This window comes from Calonectris borealis, chromosome Z (genome assembly GCF_964195595.1).
Source record: "Calonectris borealis chromosome Z, bCalBor7.hap1.2, whole genome shotgun sequence".
Lineage (NCBI taxonomy): Eukaryota > Metazoa > Chordata > Aves > Procellariiformes > Procellariidae > Calonectris > Calonectris borealis.
Genome location: NC_134352.1, coordinates 61,271,508 through 61,292,523, shown reverse-complemented (window position 1 = coordinate 61,292,523; position 21,016 = coordinate 61,271,508). Strand labels below are relative to the sequence as shown.

The following is a 21,016-nucleotide window of genomic DNA, read 5'->3' as shown; positions in this document are numbered from 1 at the left end:
GGTGTCCAGATATTTCAGATGTCTACACGCCTTTCCAATATGGAAACATGGCAGCTCTGATCCATCACGACCCTTTTCAGTTACCTTGAATCACTACTGGTTCTCCTCAGCTCCAGTAAAATGAAAAGTCAGTGTTTGCTCAAGAAAGGTTTTCCTGTCATGTACACAAGTTTGTGTGCGTTACTGTGCTGAGCTGCTCGTCTGTATTGATTATTTTTGAAGGGTGTTTCACTTCCAGTTTGAATTAAGAGGAACGTAAATGAATACATACATTTTGAAACATGATAGGTTCTCCATCTCATCTGTCACTGGTATTGTAGCCTGGTAGTTTGCTTGAGCTATATGGCCCAGACCCAAGGTGCATCCTGTTCTGCTGAAAGTGCGTCCTTTCCACACTGTGGGAATGTTACGCATCATGAAGCTGAGGAACGGTCGACACCTGTGAGGTGACTTGCTAACTGGTGCGTTTCTGGAGGGACTGACGTAGAAGATTGTTTACAGCGTATGCACTGAGTAACAGTGCAAACACCTCTGGGCCCTTCCTGCTTGCAAAGGGCAGTCCTTGGATCTACAGCCTTAGGTCTTGTCTCAGCAGAAGAATGACCCACCCTAGGCTGTTCAGACAGGCTGGAGATCCATAACCATGGATCTATGATTCTATGATTCTATAACCTTTGTGGTCGCTCTGCTAACACAGCCACAACTGTGAAAGGAGATACGGCAATGGTTTCCTTTCGAGAATTAACTGAAGCGGTGTTTCCTTCACACAAAGGAACTAAGGCTGTTTGCAGGGGTGTCTGCTTTGCCTAAAGGCAAATGAGGTTGTCCCATGCTGGCCTAACTTCAACAGGCACCCCCAACAGGTGCCTTTTTCTTAAGTTTGTTTGTCCAAAACAGCTTCTCTTCCCTTCAGTTTGAGAGACTGTTCCTTCCTAAACAGTCCTTGCATCTTTGATCTGCTGTGTTTGCGAGGCTTTTCCTGTCTTAGTATTGTCTTTTTAGTAAGCAATTCTCCGGAGTTTGCTGAGAAGTGGCATAACTGAGTCATTCTTTCCTTTCCTGCCTGTTTTTCTCACCATCCTCGTATTAAACAATAACCAATATATTAGTATAATAAATATCTTAATACCATATTCATAAATTATTAAGAGCAGTTCCAAATCTGTCACGATGAACTCATGGGAGTGAATTGCTTTTTGCAATAAGCACAGATTATAAGTTTTTTTGGGCTGATGCTCTAGCTCATGAACACACTATTAACTATTTCAACAGCCAAAGCCTAGCTTCCTTTTAAGGTAAAAATCCTTAGTATAAAAATAGCAAGGATTTGTTTGCTACCAAATATTAGTAGTACTTTCCTTCTGACTTCCCATTTTCCGCCTAACCACCCTTTCTCCCCTGCCAAAGTCCTTTAGAAGCTGTAGTTAAAAGTTGTTGTAAGAAGTAATCGCAACACAATGAATATTTGAGTCCACCTGACAGATGTGATATTGTAGGTAACCAAGAAAGGGGGCTTTAGATGAGACTCTTGAAGATTGAGATTTCAGTGAGCTAGTGAGCAATCAAAGTAGGAAAGGAAACTCACGATTCCACTCCCAGTTGGTAAATTCCTGAGCAGTTAGGCTATCACTAGTTGTAGCCAAGATTGCTCCCTTAGTGATGATTTTTGATGTGATGTGTAATTTTCTCTTGAGATATGAACAATAGAAATGCTACACATTAGCTTTTCTTAGCCTCTTAGGTTTTAATACATTTTGGAATTGCAAAAGATGTTGAGTAAGTTTTCAAAACACAACGTAATGGCTGTAGGTTTAAGGAATTTTGTAAGTCAATAAATACGGAGCAATGGAACAAATCTCCTGCTTGAAAATTTGCGGTTCAGAGGAGATGCTGGAAATCTGAGATAGCTTGATCTCCTCTTAGTAGGGGGGGAATAAGCAAAGTTTTGTCTGGATGAGGGAAGAGGGAAATGAATCCTGTGTTTAAACCTCCCCTGCAGTTGGTCTGAAAATTTGGAAACTCTCATTCTTCTAGTGATTTTTCAGTGATGTATTGGCCCCATTAAAGTCAGTGGGAGTTTTGCCACGGCTTTTAATGAGGTCAGAAAGAGAATAGTACATTTCAGCTGCTTTTTTTTAAAGCTGGAAATAAGTTTTATATTCGTTTCTTTTAGGGTGATGTATTCCAGAAACGAATCCACCTGTAATTAGATGGCATTTTCCATAGCATGATAGGAAGAATCATAGAATCATAGAATCATAGAATCATAGAATCATACAGGTTGGAAAAGACCTCTAAGATCATCGTGTCCAACCGTCAACCCAACACCACCATGCCCACTACACCATGTCCCTAAGGGCCTCATCTAAACGTCTTTTAAATACCTCCAGGGATGGTGACTCCACCACTTCCCTGGGCAGCCTGTTCCAAGGCCTGACCACTCTTTCAGTAAAAAAATTTTTCCTAATGTTCAATCTAAACCTCCCTTGGCACAACTTGAGGCCATTTCCTCTTGTCCTATCGCTAGTTACTTGGGAGAAGAGACCAACACCCACCTCGCTACACCCTCCTTTCAGGTAGTTGTAGAGTGCGATGAGGTCTCCCCTCAGCCTCCTCTTCTCCAGGCTAAACAACCCCAGTTCCCTCAGCCGCTCCTCATAAGACTTGTGCTCCAGGCCCTTCACCAGCTTCGTTGCCCTCCTCTGGACGCGCTCCAGCACCTCCATGTCCTTCTTGTAGTGAGGGGCCCAAAACTGAACACAGGATTCGAGGTGCGGCCTCACCAGTGCCGAGTACAGGGGCACGATCACCTCCCTATTCCTGCTGGCCACACTATTTCTGATACAGGCCAGGATGCCGTTGGCCTTCTTGGCCACCTGAGCACACTGCCGGCTCATGTTCAGCCGGCTGTCAACCAGTACCCCCAGGTCCTTTTCCTCTGGGCAGCTTTCCAGCCACTCTTCCCCAAGCCTGTAGCGTTGCCTGGGGTTGTTGTGGCCGAAGTGCAGGACCCGGCACTTGGCCTTGTTGAATCTCAGAAGCCCACTTGCAAGATGGGATGGAATAATCTTCTCGCACTGCCTCGGGAGAACGGCAGTCACTGTCAGCATTTTTTTTGTTTGTTTATTTATTTATTTTTTACCTGTTGGCATACATAGAATTTGGGCATTTGGGCACATGAGGGATAGTTTAAGATTTTTACGTCTACAAGCTCTGCCTTTGGTAGAAAAAGGCTGAAGTAAACAGGGCATAATTCAAATGGAAGGCAAGGAAATACGGATTTGATTAGGATACTTCAGCAAGTTACAACTATTTTGCAAAATATTTCAGTTGTATTTCACATCTTACATTGTGCCAACAGGATCGAGACATGATGCATTGTAAGTTTACATTCCTTCTATCACCAGTGAAATACATGGGTCTATGAACAGAGTATGGCATGTTTTCAACAGCCTGTCACAATAATGCACTCATTAATATGCCTGTGCAGGTTTAGAACAGTTAAATATTTATGAGATATGCAAATGTTTGCTCTCCTTTAATTCATGAGTGACGACTAATCAAAGCTTTGCTTTCTGTTCTTCAAGTGAAAAGCTCTGCTCTGGAATGTTGTTTTAGTAGGCAATAATTTGATGAAAATATGAAGGTGGATGGAGGGGGAAGGAATCCTTTGCTTATTCTCTGCTGTTTTTCTGAAGCTGCGCAACCACTTCAGCTTTAAAGCACCTTCTCCTGTTTTGTTATCTGACCCTGAATATTTTTGATGACTTTGAAATGTGTTGCATTTAAAACACAAAACAAAGACACAAAGGTGTCCTTCCCTCTTCTTGGTCTAGGTGCTTCCCGTGGTGAGCATGCACTGCTTACCAGAAACCATTGCCAGCAGAGCTCCTCATGGTCTGCAGAGAAAGCTTACTGCAAACGTTTTGGGACAACTTGTCTTTCCTTAAGTACTAATCCTTGTCCCTGTTCCCTTGTGACAGGGGAATGTGATGAACGTACTTTTTCTTACATTTGCAAATCACCTATAAATGTGTGGGGATAGAAATGCAGGGGTGCACCTTTAGCAAGGTGGGTTGGTGTTCATGGTGGTATCTCCTGAGAAATGCTGCTTGGTGGCTGGTCCAGTACTTTGAAGACTTGAGTGGAAGTTGGCAGGAACCTGTCCTCTCCTCCTGGGCAGTAGCTCCTGGAAGAATGCACCTCCTGACAGGGGACCAAGTGGGAGAAGTTGTTTATTTACTCACGTTTATCACTCACCCAGAAAATGAATAATCTCTAATGCTCATCCCACATTGTCTAAGTGTTGTCCCTTCTGCCTCTGTGGTTTGGTGGCTGCCTCACTCTGCCAGGCAGGGTGAGCTCACACTTGACTAGCTTGCCTGTCCAGCAACACCTAAGGATGGAAGCTGCATAAAGTGGGGGTCAGCCTGAGGTAATTGAGTCTTAGTGTGTGAGCCTCTTTCTGTTTGTTTTAAATAGTGAGTCTGCAAACATCAACATAAATAGGAGCCACTTCCACTCTCATAGTTCAAAGCATTTTCACAGTGTTTATAACTGCTAGCGAACAATGTTTCAGAGAAGGCAGAACCCAGGCTTCCAAGATTTGCACATTTTGGGTTATGAGATACTCAAGCTTGTGTATCGTAAACAAGGTTTAGAAACTACTCCGCGTAGTTGTGCTTTGGTCTGTAGCAAGCTTTAGAAGAAAATGTCTAATTGTGCCTGGATTTATTTTATAAATTGGGACCGTTTCAGCAGTCTGTGTGGCCTCCCATTCAGCTGTTTGTTTAAGCCAAGCCAAAAGCCACTTATCTAAAGATGATTTATTCTCACACTTGAGCTGACAGAACCAGGCTGGGAAGGGTGAAAGCTGAATTGTAGAGTTTAGTCTGAGCCCATGTCTTTGGTCAAACCATAACGGGAGCATGAAGGATTGGCTATAACATTGTTCTGGAAGGTACTTGCGGGTTACTTGTACGTTGCTTGTAGGACACCTTTTTAAAATAAACAGCCGTGGTATGTGATTGACTCAGACTTGAACTTTGCAGCTGGTCCTTTGCAGCCTGGTATGCTAAAGCAAAATCCTGCAGCTCAAAATCTCTAAAATCAAAACCTTAATTCAAATATTACAATTTGGATCAGCTTCTGACTTTCTGGGTTTGGCAGTATAAGCAAAATGGAGGCAAGTGTGGTTTTTTATCTAGTTCAGAAAAATAAGATGTTATTTATTTACTTAGAATCTTAGAATTGCTGTTGGAAAAGACCCTTAAGATCATCGAGTCCAACCGTTAACCTAACACTGCCAAGTCCACCACTAAACCATGTCCCTAAGCACCACATCTACACATCTTTTAAATACCTCCAGGGGTGGTGACTCTACCACTTCCCTGGGCAGCCTGTTCCAATGCTTGACAACCCTGTCAGTGAAGAAATTTTTCCTAATGTCCAATCTAAACCTCCCCTGGCACGACTTGAGACCATTTCCTCTCAACCTATCACTTGTTACATGGGAAAAGAGACAGACACCCACTTTTGCTACAACCTCCTTTCAGGTAGTTGTAGAGAGCGATAAGGTCTCCTCTCAGCCTGCTTTTCTCCAGGCTAAACAACCCCAGTTCCGTCAGCTGCTCCTCATAAGGCTTGGCTCTAGACCCTTCACCAGTTACTTCGCATACAGCAATGTTGTGTAGTAAAAGGCAACAGCTGAATAGTCTTAGCTAGAGATATGAAAGTATAACTTGAGTCAGAGTATCTGGCTGTCAAAATTGCATCTAAAGAGGAATAAAGTTTTAGTGATATTTTAAGATGGTTTGTTTTGTTAGATTAAAACAACCAAAAGATTTTTGCATTCAAGAACTTAGTTTTATTCTCTCTGGATGCTGTGAGAATCTGATGTTCTCACTGACACCTTTTCACTGTGTTAGACTTCACGTAATGCAGAGCCTGACCACGAGCATGGTTCAGGGAGCAGAGTAAATGAGACTGAAGGTGTAGTTTCGACCCGTCCGAGAGCTGTGCTGTCCAGCCGAGGGTGGGTGGGGTGGGTCGGCGCTGCTGAGACACTCGCGCTGGGGAGCTGCTGTGGTGTGCGGCTCACGTGGGGCTGTTTCCCTCCTGGGGCACCTGCTTGCCCAGCGCTAATGGCCTCCTTCCACGCCTGTGCAATTGAATGCAATAGTAAAAATAGGGGGAGGCCCAAATGACTAAGGGGCGAGCCTACTTTTTGTAGTCTGCTTCCTCAGCGAGAATTATTTTGAATGCGTTAATACCAAAGGAATTGAAGAACCATTGTATATTTTGAATTTGGGCTGTCAAAGCAAATATTTTGACAGTCAGTCAGAAGTGGATATTGAGTGGCGTGCTGTGAAGAACATACAGTTCTGTCATGGAAAAAGCTTGTTGAGGGATGGGAAATTGAGAGGAGGAATAAACAATCAGTTTTCAGCCTGGCAAGGGCCTAGCTTGAGTTTCTGTTGAGCAAAAACGGAAGAAAAGGGGTGAGTGGAGTGCTGGAGGGAAGCTTCATGAAGTGCAGTTATTTAGCACAGTCTGTATCTGGAAGGGCTTCGATGTATGGCACAAACATGCTGTTGGAGCCACGGGAGAACTGGTTATGTTCATGTGCTGGTTTTGGCTGGGATAGAGTTAATTTTGTTCATAGTAGCTAGTGTGGGGCTATGTTTTGGATTTGTGCTGGAAACAGTGTTGATAACACAGGGATGTTTCGTTAGGGCTGAGAAATGCTTACATAGAGTCAAGGCCTTTTCTGCTTCTCATGCTCTACCGACTGAGAAGATACAGAAAGCTGGGAGGGGGCACAGCCAGGACAGCTGACCCAAACTGGCCAATGGGATGTTCCATACCATATGACCTCATGCTCAGTATATAAACTAGGCGAAAGCTGGCTGGAGGGGAGCTGCTTAAGGGACTGGCAGGGCATCGGTCCACGGGTGGTGAGCAATTGGAGTTTTTTTTATTTGCATCACTTGTCTTTCTTGGGTTTTATTTCTCTCTCTTTTTGTTATCTTTCTTTTCATTACTTTTTTTTTTTTTTTTTTTTTTAATCATCTCAACCCATAAGTGTTCTCATTTTTACTCTTCCGATTCTCTCCCCTATCGTACTGTGGGGGGAGTGAGTGAGCGGCTGCGTGGTGTTTAGCTGCCTGCCGGGTTAAACCACAACAATTCATTTGGAAATTCAAGGTAGGGTGCGTTGGAAGGAAAAGGTTAACTACACAAGTGTGACTGAACTATGACTTATCTCCAGTACTTTTATCTGCAACCTTTCCTTGCTAAGTCTCACTAGGAAGAAATGCCCCTGCTCCTCCTCTGGTGTATGCGTCATTCTACTTTATATGTTTCTGTCTGTCTGCTCATGAAAAGGAGTTGTAGGAGAGTGGGCCTTACCCTCGTCTGGTCTCGCCGTCCTACTTCATATGTTTCTGTCCATCTGCTCACAAAAAGGAGTTGTAGGTGAGTGGTGTTCCCATTCAAGGACGTCACTAGTGCAAAAATAAATTTACGCAGAAGTTCTCCCATGAACAAGGGTACGTTGCTCTGGAGATATGTTTTGTATCAGCATAAAGTACTCATTACCTGGAAAAAGCTGAATTGTGAAGGTTTCATTGGAAGGCAAAGTATTTTCTGTTGAACCGTAGTTACTGATGACATTTACTAACCTTCAGGTGCTGTAAGTTTCCCTGTGTTGCAAAACAGAGAAGTACATGTTTCAGTGAAATCCTGAGATTTGACACGACCTCCATATCATCTTTAGAAAGCTATTTTGGTTATGCAGTGACTTTTCAGGAGATACTGTGTTTTAAAATGTTACTGCAATTCATTCTTGCATTTGCATTTAAAATAGAAAAGAACCCTATGGTTTAGTCTTTTCTTCTGATTCTAATACATCATCCCACGTTTGTTATCAGTGCCATGTTTTTATGGCTGCCAGTGTTCATCTGGAATTTCCACCTACTTAAGTAAATATGAACTTTGTTCTCATCTGTGTTCAATAAACAGCATTTTATGTTCAGCAGGTACGGAGTAAGCAGTAACAGCTATGATGGTTGTTCAACTCTGATGTCCCTTGCACCTCCGTTAAAATCCTGGAATTACAAAGACGAGGAGTTCACATGGGTGCAGTGCTCGCACAGAAATACAGATTCCAGAGCTTTTTGGAACTTCTCTTAAAAAATAAAGTCATTTTTTGTTAAATTCTCTTTAAGCGTACAGATGGCATCAGAAGAATCTGGGTTTGTAGTGGACATTTCCTACATTCCAGTTGTTATTTAAAGTGGAAATACTGAGAGAATTAACTTTTTTTCTGGCAGGCTGACACTTCAGCTCTCTGTTATTACAAAGGGTGTATTTGAGTCATCAGTGTGTCAGATTGCTTGAAAACTTCATGCTTTCCCCCCAAAAATGGAAAATGAGCTGAACTTTTATCTCAGTATGGCTAAAAGCACAACTAAATACATTTTGCCTTTTTTAAGGCAATGCTGCAACATCGAACTAAGAGAGACAAAATTGAGTTGCTGGCGTAGCAGCTTAAGTCCGTGTATCTGCTAGTACCAGAGGAGTCCTCAGACCTAGACGAACAAGACTAACGCGGATCAAATCCTGTGGATGATTCACTACGACTAGCATAGGAGGGAGCAGAAATTGCTGGGTGAAATTCTGAATGTGCTGAAGTTGTGGGTGTGCATTTTGTTTTGCACTCGGTGGGACTAAGATTCAACCCCTAGGCTCAAAACTCCTAGGAAATTAAATACCAACCCCATGACAAAGCTAAAAAAAATTGGGGATGTCTGTTTTTCTGGCATTTGCTGACCCCTTTGTGTTTGGCAGCAGTGCAGCAGTGAGGTTCAGGTCTGGTTCTCGACTCTCTTGCCTCCAGTTCAATGTCGGTATTTTGGTTTTTGTGCGGAAAACTTGCAAGTGCTATGTTCTCATCACGGAGGGGGTAACATGAGGGCATTTCCTGCTCCCTCCCCTTGCTTTCAAGCGACACAGTTTCAGTTCAAGCCCAGAGGCGTGTACAATGACCCATTTGTTATTTTAAGGCCAATATTTGGATAGTATAGTTGGAAGTATAGTGATCTCTGATTGCCTCTTGTACTAATATAAGTGTAACTCTGGGAATGTCATCAGCTACTGTTGAAAGGCAGCATAAAGGCTTGGGGAAATCCCTGGGGAACATGTTGCTGCAGTCGCAGTGTGCACAGGACTGTGGAAGGGGGGAATTGAGAGGAATCGGGAAGCTTGAGGCTGACTGGCAATTCCTCTCACTGGGGTTCTTGGCCAGTTGGCAGTCACTGGGGCGTTTTTCCGCAGATTCCTGTTTACAGTGGCGTAAGTCACCAGAGGCTGCCAGTGTTGGCATCAGTTCGAGATGAGGTGTGTGACATACCTGCAGGCAGATTGCTCTTCTGAAACACTGGTGCAAAGCTGGATACAGAACCAGGGGAAGCACCACTCCCACAAAATCCAGGCTTCGAAGGGATGGGCTGTGTCACCACATTGCAGGGCGGGCTGTCCCCAGCTGCAATCCTCTTGAGGCTGGGGTTGGCTCAGCTGCAGTCAGCAGAAGCCCAGAATGTTGGAACAAGGTTTCTTCGTTGCCCCTTGCACTCAGGTGCCCATGGCACATGGAGCTGTGCCCAGCTTCCTTCCTGAAGGCGCGCTGTGCTGCCTTCCCAAACTGAAGGCAGGAGCCGCACGTCTGTGAAACTGCTTAAACATGTACGAACATTCTGCTGGGTAACTGCCAGCAACCTTGGTAATTTCAACCAGAGGAAGATGATGGGGGCGTGGTGGTAGGAGTGGGTGGGACCGCTGGGTGTTACTGAGACCTTTGCTTGCAAAGTGCTTGACAAACACCCGCAATGGGATGGGGCAGAGCAGATACCGTAAGTAAGTACGGCCGGGCAGCGGGAGATTAATCACTCCCCTGGGACAAACCTGGGAGGTTTCCAGCAGGCTCAGTTTCACGGGCTTTTGCATGTTGATGTGGATCTGCATGAGATCTTGGCTCATTGTGGGGATGGAAATGAAGACCTTTTTCTCACCGCTGATGTGTTGTCTCTTTTTTCTTGTAGGTGTGTGATGTCAAACAGTGGGCAGTCCTTGCGGCCTCCCCCGCCAGCCTGCAGCATCATGTGCCAGTATGAATATTAAGAAAGAAAAGCTTACTTCAGAGCTCAGCATCCCAGAAAGAAAAAAGGAGGAACTAAACGGAGAGAACAAATGACTGCGCTGCTTGCAAAACTTGGGACCGTTCACTTTTTCTCCTGAGAAATTTCATCTTGGCTTTTGTGAGAGAGCTGAAAGAGCAGCCAGAGCAGCCACAGTGATTTTCTTAGGGTCCTTTTTTTCTCTCTTAATTTAATTTTTCCCCCTCGTGCCTGGATTTTAAGATTGTCAGCTGCACTGATCACAAGCACTGGACATCAATATGTGTCATGTCATTGTAACGTGTCGGTCGATGCTATGGACTCTCCTGAGCATTGTGGTGGCTTTCGCAGAGCTCATTGCTTTCATGAGTGCAGACTGGCTGATTGGCAAAGCAAAGCCTTCAAGCTCCGAGGATGTGGACAACAGAACCGGGGGGTCGCAGGAGCCTTACCATCCAACACTGGGCATCTACGGGCGCTGCACCAGAATCTCCCACATGCAGCTTTCTAGACGAGACACGCTTTGTGGTCCTTATGCCGAAAACTTCAATGAGATTGCCAGTGGGTTCTGGCAGGCAACCGCTATTTTCCTAGCCGTGGGAATCATGATTCTCTGTGCTGTGGCATTTGTGTCTGTCTTTACTATGTGTGTGCAGAGTATTATGAAGAAAAGCATTTTTAATGTCTGTGGGCTGCTACAAGGGATTGCAGGTACGTGTACTTTGAGAGCAGCTAAAGATTTAAATTTTTGGGCCATTCAGCTGAAGAAATATAGCGATTCTGTCCTGACTACAGACAGACTGCATTAGGCAGACCCGAAGTGGTTCTATATGCCAGTGTTTATTCAAACACAACTGAAATTTATAGCTACACAGCATGTAATACATTGACATTGGCGGCAGAATTGCAGCCTGATGTGTGCCAAAATGAACTGACCAGTGTTGCTTTTGTTTGCTGTTCAATTTTTTCCCTCCGTTTGAATTTCTTTCAGTAACAAAAACTTCTTTCCTTCGTTACCAGCAGAGAGCAAAGTTAATACTTACATTAAGGCAGTCTGTCTCCTCTTGCTACTTTAGTAATTCTTCCATGGACCAAAGGCAGTTCTCGGTGTCTCAGAGGCTTCATGACTGTGATGAGAGCAAATACCACCCCAGGGATAAGAATAGCCTGCAGCCACCACCCAGTTCTCCAGCATTTCATGCTGAGCAGCTTCCTTAAAGGCTGTGAGCTTGACAAGCGATACCTTACGATAAACCCTTCCTTTAGCCAGCTTATTGTTCAGCTGCAATTACACAGCCCGGTGAGCTTACCTTTTCACTGTCCAAGTATCAGCTCTGCTTTGCCTAAAAAGATAATTGGTTCTAGAGATTTGGTATTTCTGCTTAAACTCATGGATTTTACAGAGATTAAATGACTGTTAGTAAACTGACACTGGACAGCCCTAGTTAAAGAAGTGTTTGGCTTTCTGTACTCGCCAGCGAGCCATGGGGAGAACCTGTCCCATACGCAGGTTTTCATCTTTTGTGCTGTGTGCGTGTGGTCGTCTGGAGGAGGAGAGTGGTCTTCTGCCCTACCTCTTGCAGCCCTCAGAGACCTGCGAGGAGGGAAGGAATGAGCAGGGCCACCTTGTCTTTCCCTCTTGGTGGTGCTCTTAAGCAGATGTTTTCAATTCATGAAATGGTTCAGTTACAACAAAAATTAGGAGGTTTAACTTGTTTGCTAGAAATGTGAATCCAGCTTCTCCCCTCCTCACCTCCACCGAGGTGGCCAAACATGTCTGTTGTGGCTGTACCTAGATAGGAGGTGTAATGATAGGTGTTCAAACCTTTATGAAGCTAGTTGGTTTCGTTTGTTTAGTTGAGACCTAAATTAATCTTATTCTAAACACACATGGGGAAGTGGGCAGAAACTGAATTTGCTGCCTATGGCAGCCCTCCAGAGCCAGCAGGACAGGCCAGGGACAGGCTGACGCTGGCTCCTGAACACTAGCGCGGTGGTTCTCACTGTCTTCTACTTCATGGACCTTCGGTGTAAAAGTGTACTGCTTATTTCATGTCACCCACGATGTAAGGTTTGTGCTTCTGGGGCAGAATTAGATCCTTGAGCTGGCTCAAGATGCTTCTGTTTACGTGATGGCATACAATTAGCAGATGAATGTCCTTTAGATAAAAATTACAGGTTTTGCTGTAGTCACTCCTGGTTTACAGAATTTGCCAGAACCAGTGCAACAAGGAAGCAGCTCTGCAGTGCAGATAAGCCAGGGGAAGGTTTTAGCTCCTTGTTTTCTTACCCTGTGCTTCAGAAATAATCCATGAAACCTGTTTTTCAGGGCATGACATGACTTCTTTTCTGTTGGAGCAGTATTTGTATGGGAGAGATTGCTTAGCAGCATAAGTAGATGCTTGGCATGTCAGACTTGGGTCTATTGAAAAGATAACTTTACTTACAACTTGATACCATCTCAAAATATCTCATCCTAACATCAAGATTAGCAGGAAGTAGGTTCTTGTATCTTAGAATACTGTTCTGGAGACCATGTATTTGTGAGAAAATACGTGCAAAGACAGTTTTATGTTTTATTATCCAACCAGCTCTACCTGTAATGGAACTTGTGGCCTCAAGAATTGAACAATATGGTCAACAAAGCATTTCTTACGTATTAGGAGATAGATCAGTCCTTTTTGAGCTGTACTGAGGATAGAAGCACTTCCCTTTGTGTAATTCAGATAAATGACACAGCATGAAACGGGGTAATAGAAAGGTCACGTTACTGAAACCGTTGCTATGAGAAGTACGCCTACCAGTATTTGCAGCCGGGTGTCTTGTGATTAGCAACTCATTTTCTCAAGATTAGTTTTATTGGGTCCACTGCTAGTTTTGTGCCAGTAGCATTACAGCATTTGCTTACTTAGTTGAAATTATTTTCCTTATGACTTACCACAGCTGTTAATTTCAGCTTTCTCAGTTCCTGAGTTTTGGAAAATGCTTAAGCAAGTTGTTCAAGAAGGACAGTTGTCAGCATGGTTAATCCATACAGGGATTATGATAACTGGACTAATGCCCTGGCCAGAGAACAAGATACAACACTGCCTTAATAGTCTTAAGCGTAAGATCATTCTTTCAAATGTGAACAATTATGTGAACACAAATAAGTGTAGGAGAAGGATTCACAAAATCATTTTGTTTATCAGCCTGTATCAGTCCGATATTTGCAAGTATGTCAAACATCTCATTTTCAAAGATGAGATGCACCCATGGTAGAGTCATCTACAGGAACTCAGGATCTTGCAGACTTAATCTCATTTGAAATCTATATCTTTGCAGTAGAGATTGAGTATAATTAAAAACATACAACAAGTTAATTTATTCCTGGAATTCATCATGAAAAAGCAATAACAGACACCGGATATATCTTTTCAGTCTAGCAACATTGGTTGTGACCTGAATGATGCCTATGGTGAAATTACATATCTTCTGTTATGGCCCTTGGACAAATGCGCAAACTCTCATTTAGGTAAACGGGAAGGACCATCTGGTCCATATATCTGGTCCATAGAGGGGTTTTTTTGTGGCAGAAAATTAGAAATACAAAGCTATAAAGGAAGAAAATATGATTCTTGTTTAAACTCCTAGAGCAAGACCTTCTACCACTTATTTTCAGACTGCAGTGCCTTTCATTCTGGAGCTGTAGAAACAGTAATCAGTGGCCCTGGTTTTGGAGATATTTGAGAATCGTTTCATCTTGAAAAGCATCTTTCCTCTGCAACAGAGAGTGCAAAGAATGGAGCCATGTAATTAAATACATAATTACTACCCAGCAGCAAGAAGACCAGGCAGACTTTCATTTAAATGTCTTTTTGGGGGAAGTATTCTATTTTTACAGTCTGTGAATTGCTTGAAATGCAGAGGTTAGAAGAGGCAGCATGTTATTATATGGTAGCTGATAAGAACCAATTCAAAGTAAATTTTCACAGTAATCATCTAGTTATGGGAAGTAAATAATTGACATATCTGGGTATGGATATAGGATAGTTGCATATGTGTTTACAAGCCTTATTTGGGCTTGGGTACTTCACTTCAGTGCTAAGTAATATAATCTAAACATAACCTGGCCTCAAAGGAGGGTGGGGGGGAGCTTAGGACAGAGCTAAAACAGGGTTGGCTTCTGTCTCTGACAGAGTTTCCTTTATGAAGTTCATCGTCAACAACTTTTCTCAGCTTTTTTTTTTGACCTCTAAGGGCACAGCTGGGCAGAGCTGCCCCCCGGCGTTGTGGCTGGGCGGACTTGGCCCCTTCCCCACAGCCGGCAGCTGCCTGACTTGCAGGTGAGCCACAACCCGCCAGCGACACCCTGGCCCACGCCAGGAGGCAGAAGCTGAATTAGCAGTACATACATTATCTCAAAACTTGAGCAGGCCCCTGTGTTTCCTTGTGGGGAGCTACGCCATCATGTGCCTGGGAAGGCTTTGGGGAGAGCAGAGGGGAAAGGGTGCTGGTGTGTCAGGAAGGTGGCTGGGTTTGGGAGTTCAGTTTCTGCTACTCCTCTTCTGCCGTGCTGGAGCAGGGCTGCATTGCCAGGCAGGTTTACCAAAAGGGGATAAAATAGCTCCTCTTCTCTAACGTCTTTCCAGAGTGCTGATGACTTCATCTGCCTCTTGCAGGTCATCCCCTTCTCGCCACTTTCTCTGTTCATGGTCCACTGTCTCCTAGCTCAAACGGGGCTTGACTAAATGGGTTTCTGACAGAAGCATGAAAAAAAAAGCATGTAAAAATTAGGTTGCATCAGTCAGGAGACCAGCTGTGTCCCAGCCATGTACCGAGGGGTATCTCTGGTTTCACCAGGTGAATGCATGGCTGCATTTTGCCGTCACGTGGCTTAGCAGGCTGAGCTGTGGCAGTTATGCCTTTAACAGATATACATTCAGCCAGACGAAGCAGAGGTTTGTGTCTTCAAAGGCTGCTGCAGGTGGGCTGGGAGCATTAGGTTCCCCTGGCCGCTTTGTCGGAGTCTGTCTGCTTGGGCCCAGATGCTGCAGGTTTGGGCTTCCCTCCCTCACTCCAGCAGTTTCTCCTCCAGCATTCTGGGGGATGACTCGGGCTTCTTCCTTTCCAGGAATACTACTTTAGTATTCTCCTCTCATCACCCAGCGCTGAGGTTTCCTTCACATTTCACCCTACTTTATTCCTGCTGAGCATGTCCTCTTGTACCCCTGCTTTGTTCTAGGAGGCTTTTTTTTTCCCCTGGCGCTTGTCCTGCTCAGTCCCAAGCAGTGAAATCTCTTCCACAGTATTTTCTCTTTTCAGGTATCTCACAAGGTCTCCTGCGTTCATTCTTCTGTCCTTTCCATGATTTCTCATTTTTTCCCTTTTATTACTATTCATGTCTTCTCCTGTTCCCTGCTGTGGTATCTTGGGCAGGCTCCTCCATCAGAAACTACTGCAGTACCTGGGCAATAGTTCAGTTCCAGGAGTGCAGCTTTACCCTCAAATGCAAGGAAACTTCCCCACAATTTTCTAAAATGAAGAGGTGAAACCCAGTTTGAAACCAACTGTGTCTGTGACAGTCTCTCTTTGCTGCTGGAAGAGTTTGGTTTACATCACTTGCACTAAGAAATAGTTCAGCATGTTATACTTCTTGGTCATCATTTCCATTTTGGGAGGCAGGGTGATTAGGAAGACAGCCTGAGCAGAGCGTGATGGGAACCATCTGAGGGGGAAGAGGATCTGGAGCTGCTTGTGGGGGTGTATGAAGTAGGATCCAGCTGCGCAGGGTGGGCTTGTGGTGTGTGGGGCTGCATGCTCCTGGCTGCTGGAAGGTAAGGAGGCCGTTGGGAGTTGCGGAGGAGGAAGCTGAGAAGGAAGCGGGAGGTCGGCCAGGACTTTTCTCGGAGAGGGGAGAATATGCAGAAGGAGAAGCAAGCTGCTGTGGAGGGGGCACGAGACTGCTAGAGCTCTTTGATGCTCAGAGCATGACACGAAAGGTTATGATAGTTGCAGAGTAGTTTAGGATATTCAGTTGTAGGCAGCAGTGTGCTGTAAAAAAGCATTATTTTGTCTGAGAAAGAGCCAAGCTGGCGAGCAAGGAAGAAAGCACCTTGTGAGCTCACGTTGCTGCCTGTGGGTGACGGAAGCTGTTGCTCAGCCAGGGAGCCCAGGCAGTAGGAGAGCAGAGCGAGAGTGGGTTTGCCCTCAAAGGCAAGGAAGCTTCTTGTTTGTCTTTCTAAAATGCAGAGCATGCATTTTTCAAAAAGTGTATTTCCTCTTGGATTCAGCTCAGAGTTTTTCTTTTCTGATGCCAGAATTCTGAATTCTTGGGGTGGGAAGAAAGAAAAAAAGGGGGGGGGGATTTCTAATGGAAATCCTGACAGTCTGAACTGCTTTTGCTGTCTGCAGTATAGTGCTTCCTGTAATCTATATGGCCAAATGCCAGCACGACATCTAATACACACTTGGCTGCTGAAAGTTCAAGCAAAGGGGACTGCTGTGTTGGAATATGCCAGGGAAGGAAAATTGAGTTCAAGTGCTAAATTGCTATTGAGCCTGAGGGAAAGTATTAGTAACTTCAAAGAAATAAAGGATCTCATTGTTTTGTTAGATTTGGTGGTCGGCTCATCTCCTGCACTACCAAGGTGGGCACGTGGGAACCAGTAGACACCCAGCAAATTGTAAATTGAATAGAAAAATAAACAAAAAAATCACGTTTTCAGTGATCAAGTTTGGCAGCTGATTTTCTCGGCAAGCATAAATCTCTTCCATGAAATGGTGCTCAGTGAGTGTGAAAGTCTCACACTACCCACTGAGAAATGTTTTACTGTGGCACACGTGCACACCGAGGTCCCTTACCTCTACGGGTGTAGGTCAGATGTCGAGAACTTCTTTTCAGCCCTGCCCTGGCAATGCAGGATAAGAGAGCACTGGCTGTCCCCGAGAGGCCAGGGGGATAGCGGGAGGGTAGCAGGGCTCCCTTTCCATTGGACTTTTGCTTCCAGGCCTCAAGGCCAAGGCTGATGCTGCTGTTTGTATATAGAATGCAAACACTAGGAGAATATTTAAACTTAACAAATGCTGAGTTTTAACTCAAACGCAAGAAAAAAGATGAAAGCGGATCTTTCCAGACGGGGGACTAACTTATGCTTAGCTGCTGTCTTCAGTGGGCTTGTGTTATGCTTCCTCCCCCAATGCAGATGACCTGCACTCTGCTGCTGCTGTATGACCCATGAAGCCACCTGAAATTCTCCCTTTCCTTCCTCCCTCCCATCCACGTTCACCTTTTCCTTCTTGCTGGACCTTACTTCCTCTGCAGCTTCTCCTCCCCTCACCCCTGACGTCTTGTTTGTGCTGCGGGATCAGTATTGAGGAAATGTAATGCCGTGAAAAAGATGGCCTGCAGCCCTTTTACCTCTTTGCTTAAGCCGAAGCAGGTTGTTGCTTCGGCCTCTGCCATAGAACTGTGGTCGGGAGGTGGTGGTTTTCATTCCCTTTCTGCTGATTCAGCATAAGTGATTGATGGTTTGGAGGGCATGGTGCTCACTGGTCGAATGGCAGTGGAAAAGGTTATGGTGAGTGGTGTGAAATGTACTGGGTGTTCTCCTCTGCTTCTTTCATGGACAGAATAATTGACACAGTCTGATATTTCCCTCCCTGACTCAGGAACCTCCCAAATTTACCATCCACAATTGAGTTTCTCATTTAGCAGCTTCAAGCCTTTTATTGGGCTGTCCTAGATTAAAAACACTCAATGCTTCATTGGCTTTTAAGGTAAAATGTGAGAAGTGACCAGCCCTCGTGGCTGTGCCGGAGCAGTGGCACTACAAGTGGAGAAGTCTTCGGTTACCTCTGCATTGCAGAAACCTTGTAAACGTTCGGCCTTTCCCCTGTAAGGTGCTTTATCTTGACTTATTCAGGGTTAGCCTCAGCTGCACGGGAGCCCCCGCAGTGTGGTGACATGACTCCACATGGCTGACCGCCAGCAAAGAGGCAGCGGTGTCCTTTCAGGGCTTGGGACTGATCTTATTTTGAGTCTCCGCATTTCATTCCCTCCCAACTAATGGGGACTCTCACAACATATATAAAAATTATTAAAAGCTAATGGTGAATCTGCCCTCCCCTCTCCTAAAAACAGGAGTCTGCAGGCTCATGCTTTGTTACAGAGAAGTCCAAGCAGTTAGATCACACCAATGTCAAAAAAAACAAACCATGAATCTCCCATATGATGTCATTCTGCCAAAGCAACACGCTTCAAGCTGATAAACTGAGTTATTTTTGGCTTTTTCTGTGGGTAGCAAAATATACTTAATAGTTAAGTCTCCCACCAGTAGCCCCTTGCACTGTATTCCTGTCCCTGTTTTCACACCCCAACATCAGTAATGCCATCGGAAGTTTACATATGTTTGCATAGGTTTGGTTAAGAATGAGCACCTTTGATTTGCGTAATAAATGGGAAAAGACGCATGAGCAAATGGTATAGTTAATTTATTGTTGAAAAGAGTAGGGATCTTATCCTCTTCCTCAGCTTGGGCAAGGCAGTGGTTAGGGAACTGCTTTTTCTTCTGGTAACTACTTACCCTTATATGACCCTGACACAATTTTAAAGGAAAAAAAAAAAATCTGTGCAGGTTTTGAGCCATCACCTCATTCTCCTGCATCAGCTTAGGGTATCCCAGGTACACTGAAATCTGTATACAGCTGCAGTCCCCTGCAGTGACTGCAGGTATGGAGGTACGGACCTTGCCTCGGTGCATTGCCACTGGCAACCCTCCCCACACTCAACAGCCATGCTTCCAACTTATCCCAAATCCCCTCTACTTGTGCAAACCTCCATTGAGTGTGCTGTCGAGGTAGGCTTTTTTTAAGCATTGATCTTCTTAATGTTACAAATTTTTCTCTTGTTCGTTGTGAAGCATTTCCAAGTGGGCCAGGGGGCATCTCCAAGGCTTTAGGGCTTGCAGAGTCTCCCCTTTCTTCTTGGGCAAAGACCTACCTGCTTCTGGTCAGCTGCTTGCAGTCATCCAGGGGGATGGAGAGCAGCTGCAGAGGCAGGTCTGGGGCCCTGTGCTGCGGCTACTGCAGCCCATGCTCCCTTCAGCGTCTCAGAACTACCCTCGCCTTTTTGCTGTAGCCAGTGTGGAGTGCTGAGACCACCACATCAGCTGGCCTTAGCCCGCCTCGTTAGCTCTCATCAGATTATAATGAGATTACTGAATCATTTCATAGGGCTGAAGGTGTCTGTTATACAGCTGCTGAGTAGGAGGCTGTTGCTTGGTTGTCAGTCAGCGGATGAAGCAGTCAAAAGCATGCAAATGGCGACCTGGTAGTATTTCTGCTGGGTAGAGGTTTGCCAGGGAAATTCTGCATATGTGAAAGCCTCCTTGGGTTAAACTAGCATAGTACATTTGTACAAATATTTTACACAGGAAATTGTTCAGGTATTCAGGTATATTAACACATTGGACATATGAGCAATAAAGGCAGGGTTATTTTGCCTGGCTGGTGCAGTGCCCTTGGGCTAAGCATTAATCTCCTGTGGCTGCGCAGGAGAATGATCAGGATCACTGCCACTGAGGAAGCGACCCGCCTGCGGTGCCTGCGTGGTGGTGTGCAAGGCTAATCCCTCCCTGCCTTTACCCTTTTTCTCTTCCTCTCTTAAAATGTGGTTGCTCGGTTGTGCTGCTCCATGGGAGCCTGTTGCAGTGCCACCTCATTGATCACAGCTGCTTAATTTCCTGTTTCTTCAGCAGCATTTAAAAGCTTTTTTGTTATTTTGCTAGGAAATGAGAAGATAGTTTCAGGCTTTGCAATGGAAATTGGCTTTGTTAGTATATGCTGTTGTTTAATATGGCACAACAGCAGCTGCCCAGGAGACTGTCAAAACTAAATAGCATGCCTTCACTTAGCTAAACAAGCATCTGCCTAACCCCTGTCTCGAGGGTTGCTTCCAAGGATGGAAAGAAAAAGCTTTACTCAGATCTGACTCCAGCACATAATGTGACATACAAATGCCCATAATGATAGACCCGTCTGTTGGTTTTCCACAATGTTAACCTGGCAGCGCTACTGCAGTGTATGAAAACCAGGAGGAGCAATTGCTTGCTGCAGTTCCAGGCCCTTAAAAGGGGAAAAGATACTGGTGCACAAATACAAAAAGGACTCTCCTATAGAAAAAGCGTGGCTGAACTGTCTTTAGAAACATCATTGCACAGCGGTTCAGTCTGCTATATTTATATTGGTATTTCACAGTATGCTGTAATATTTTGCTTTAGTGTTTTAGGAGGAAGGAGTTGCTTTTACATCATTTGAATAAAGAAGGGCTGATGCTTAATAGGCTGTCTGTGTTGTAATCAGGAAATATATTTTAGTCTAATAATCCCAATAAAATCTAAATCTCATCTAAATTCTGTATTTCTTAAAGCTGCTTTTTGAAAGCAGGTAATTAGGGATTGATAATAAAATGTTATGTGGGCAAACTGCCTTCAGTGAAAGATGGGAAAATGTTCTCTGCTGACAGACTTATACCAAAAAGTTTTAGATGAGGTCTCTGGATAAAAAAGTAATTTAAATAGTTTTCTGTTGTCATTCCTAGGCATCTGGCAGCATTGTGTAGCATTCTTTCAGACCTCTGTTTTAAGGAATCCTATGAGGAAAAGTTAGTGAGAGCTGGCAACAACTAACAAAAAGGAAAATGTAATTATGAAAAATTTAAAGGTTTAAAGTGGGATAGAGCTAATTAAGAAGTAGGAACAAGAGTATGTGTACAGCAGAAGCTGCACTCCCAGCAGTGCAGCTGTGCTCAGAGAGGGGGTTAAATCTAGAACAGCAAGCCTGAGCTCTGTGAGCCTGTAGAG

At 44.5% G+C, this 21,016-nt stretch overlaps 1 protein-coding gene across 6 annotated transcripts in view; it reads left to right on the top strand.

The window, feature by feature from the left end:
• Nucleotides 1–21,016, top strand: part of LHFPL2 (LHFPL tetraspan subfamily member 2) — a 66,827-nt gene that overhangs the window by 36,429 nt on the left and 9,382 nt on the right. For 2 of the 6 annotated variants that reach the window (XM_075138395.1, XM_075138397.1), the window contains exon 2: nt 10,101–10,886. In XM_075138395.1, the coding sequence (XP_074994496.1) occupies nt 10,457–10,886 (430 nt within the window). In that variant the 5' untranslated portion in view covers nt 10,101–10,456. Of the gene's footprint in view, nt 1–9,358; nt 9,400–9,627; nt 9,745–9,832; nt 9,916–10,100; nt 10,887–21,016 lie in introns of those variants that run through there. The other 4 variants (XM_075138396.1, XM_075138398.1, XM_075138393.1 and 1 more) reach the window with 4 other exon arrangements.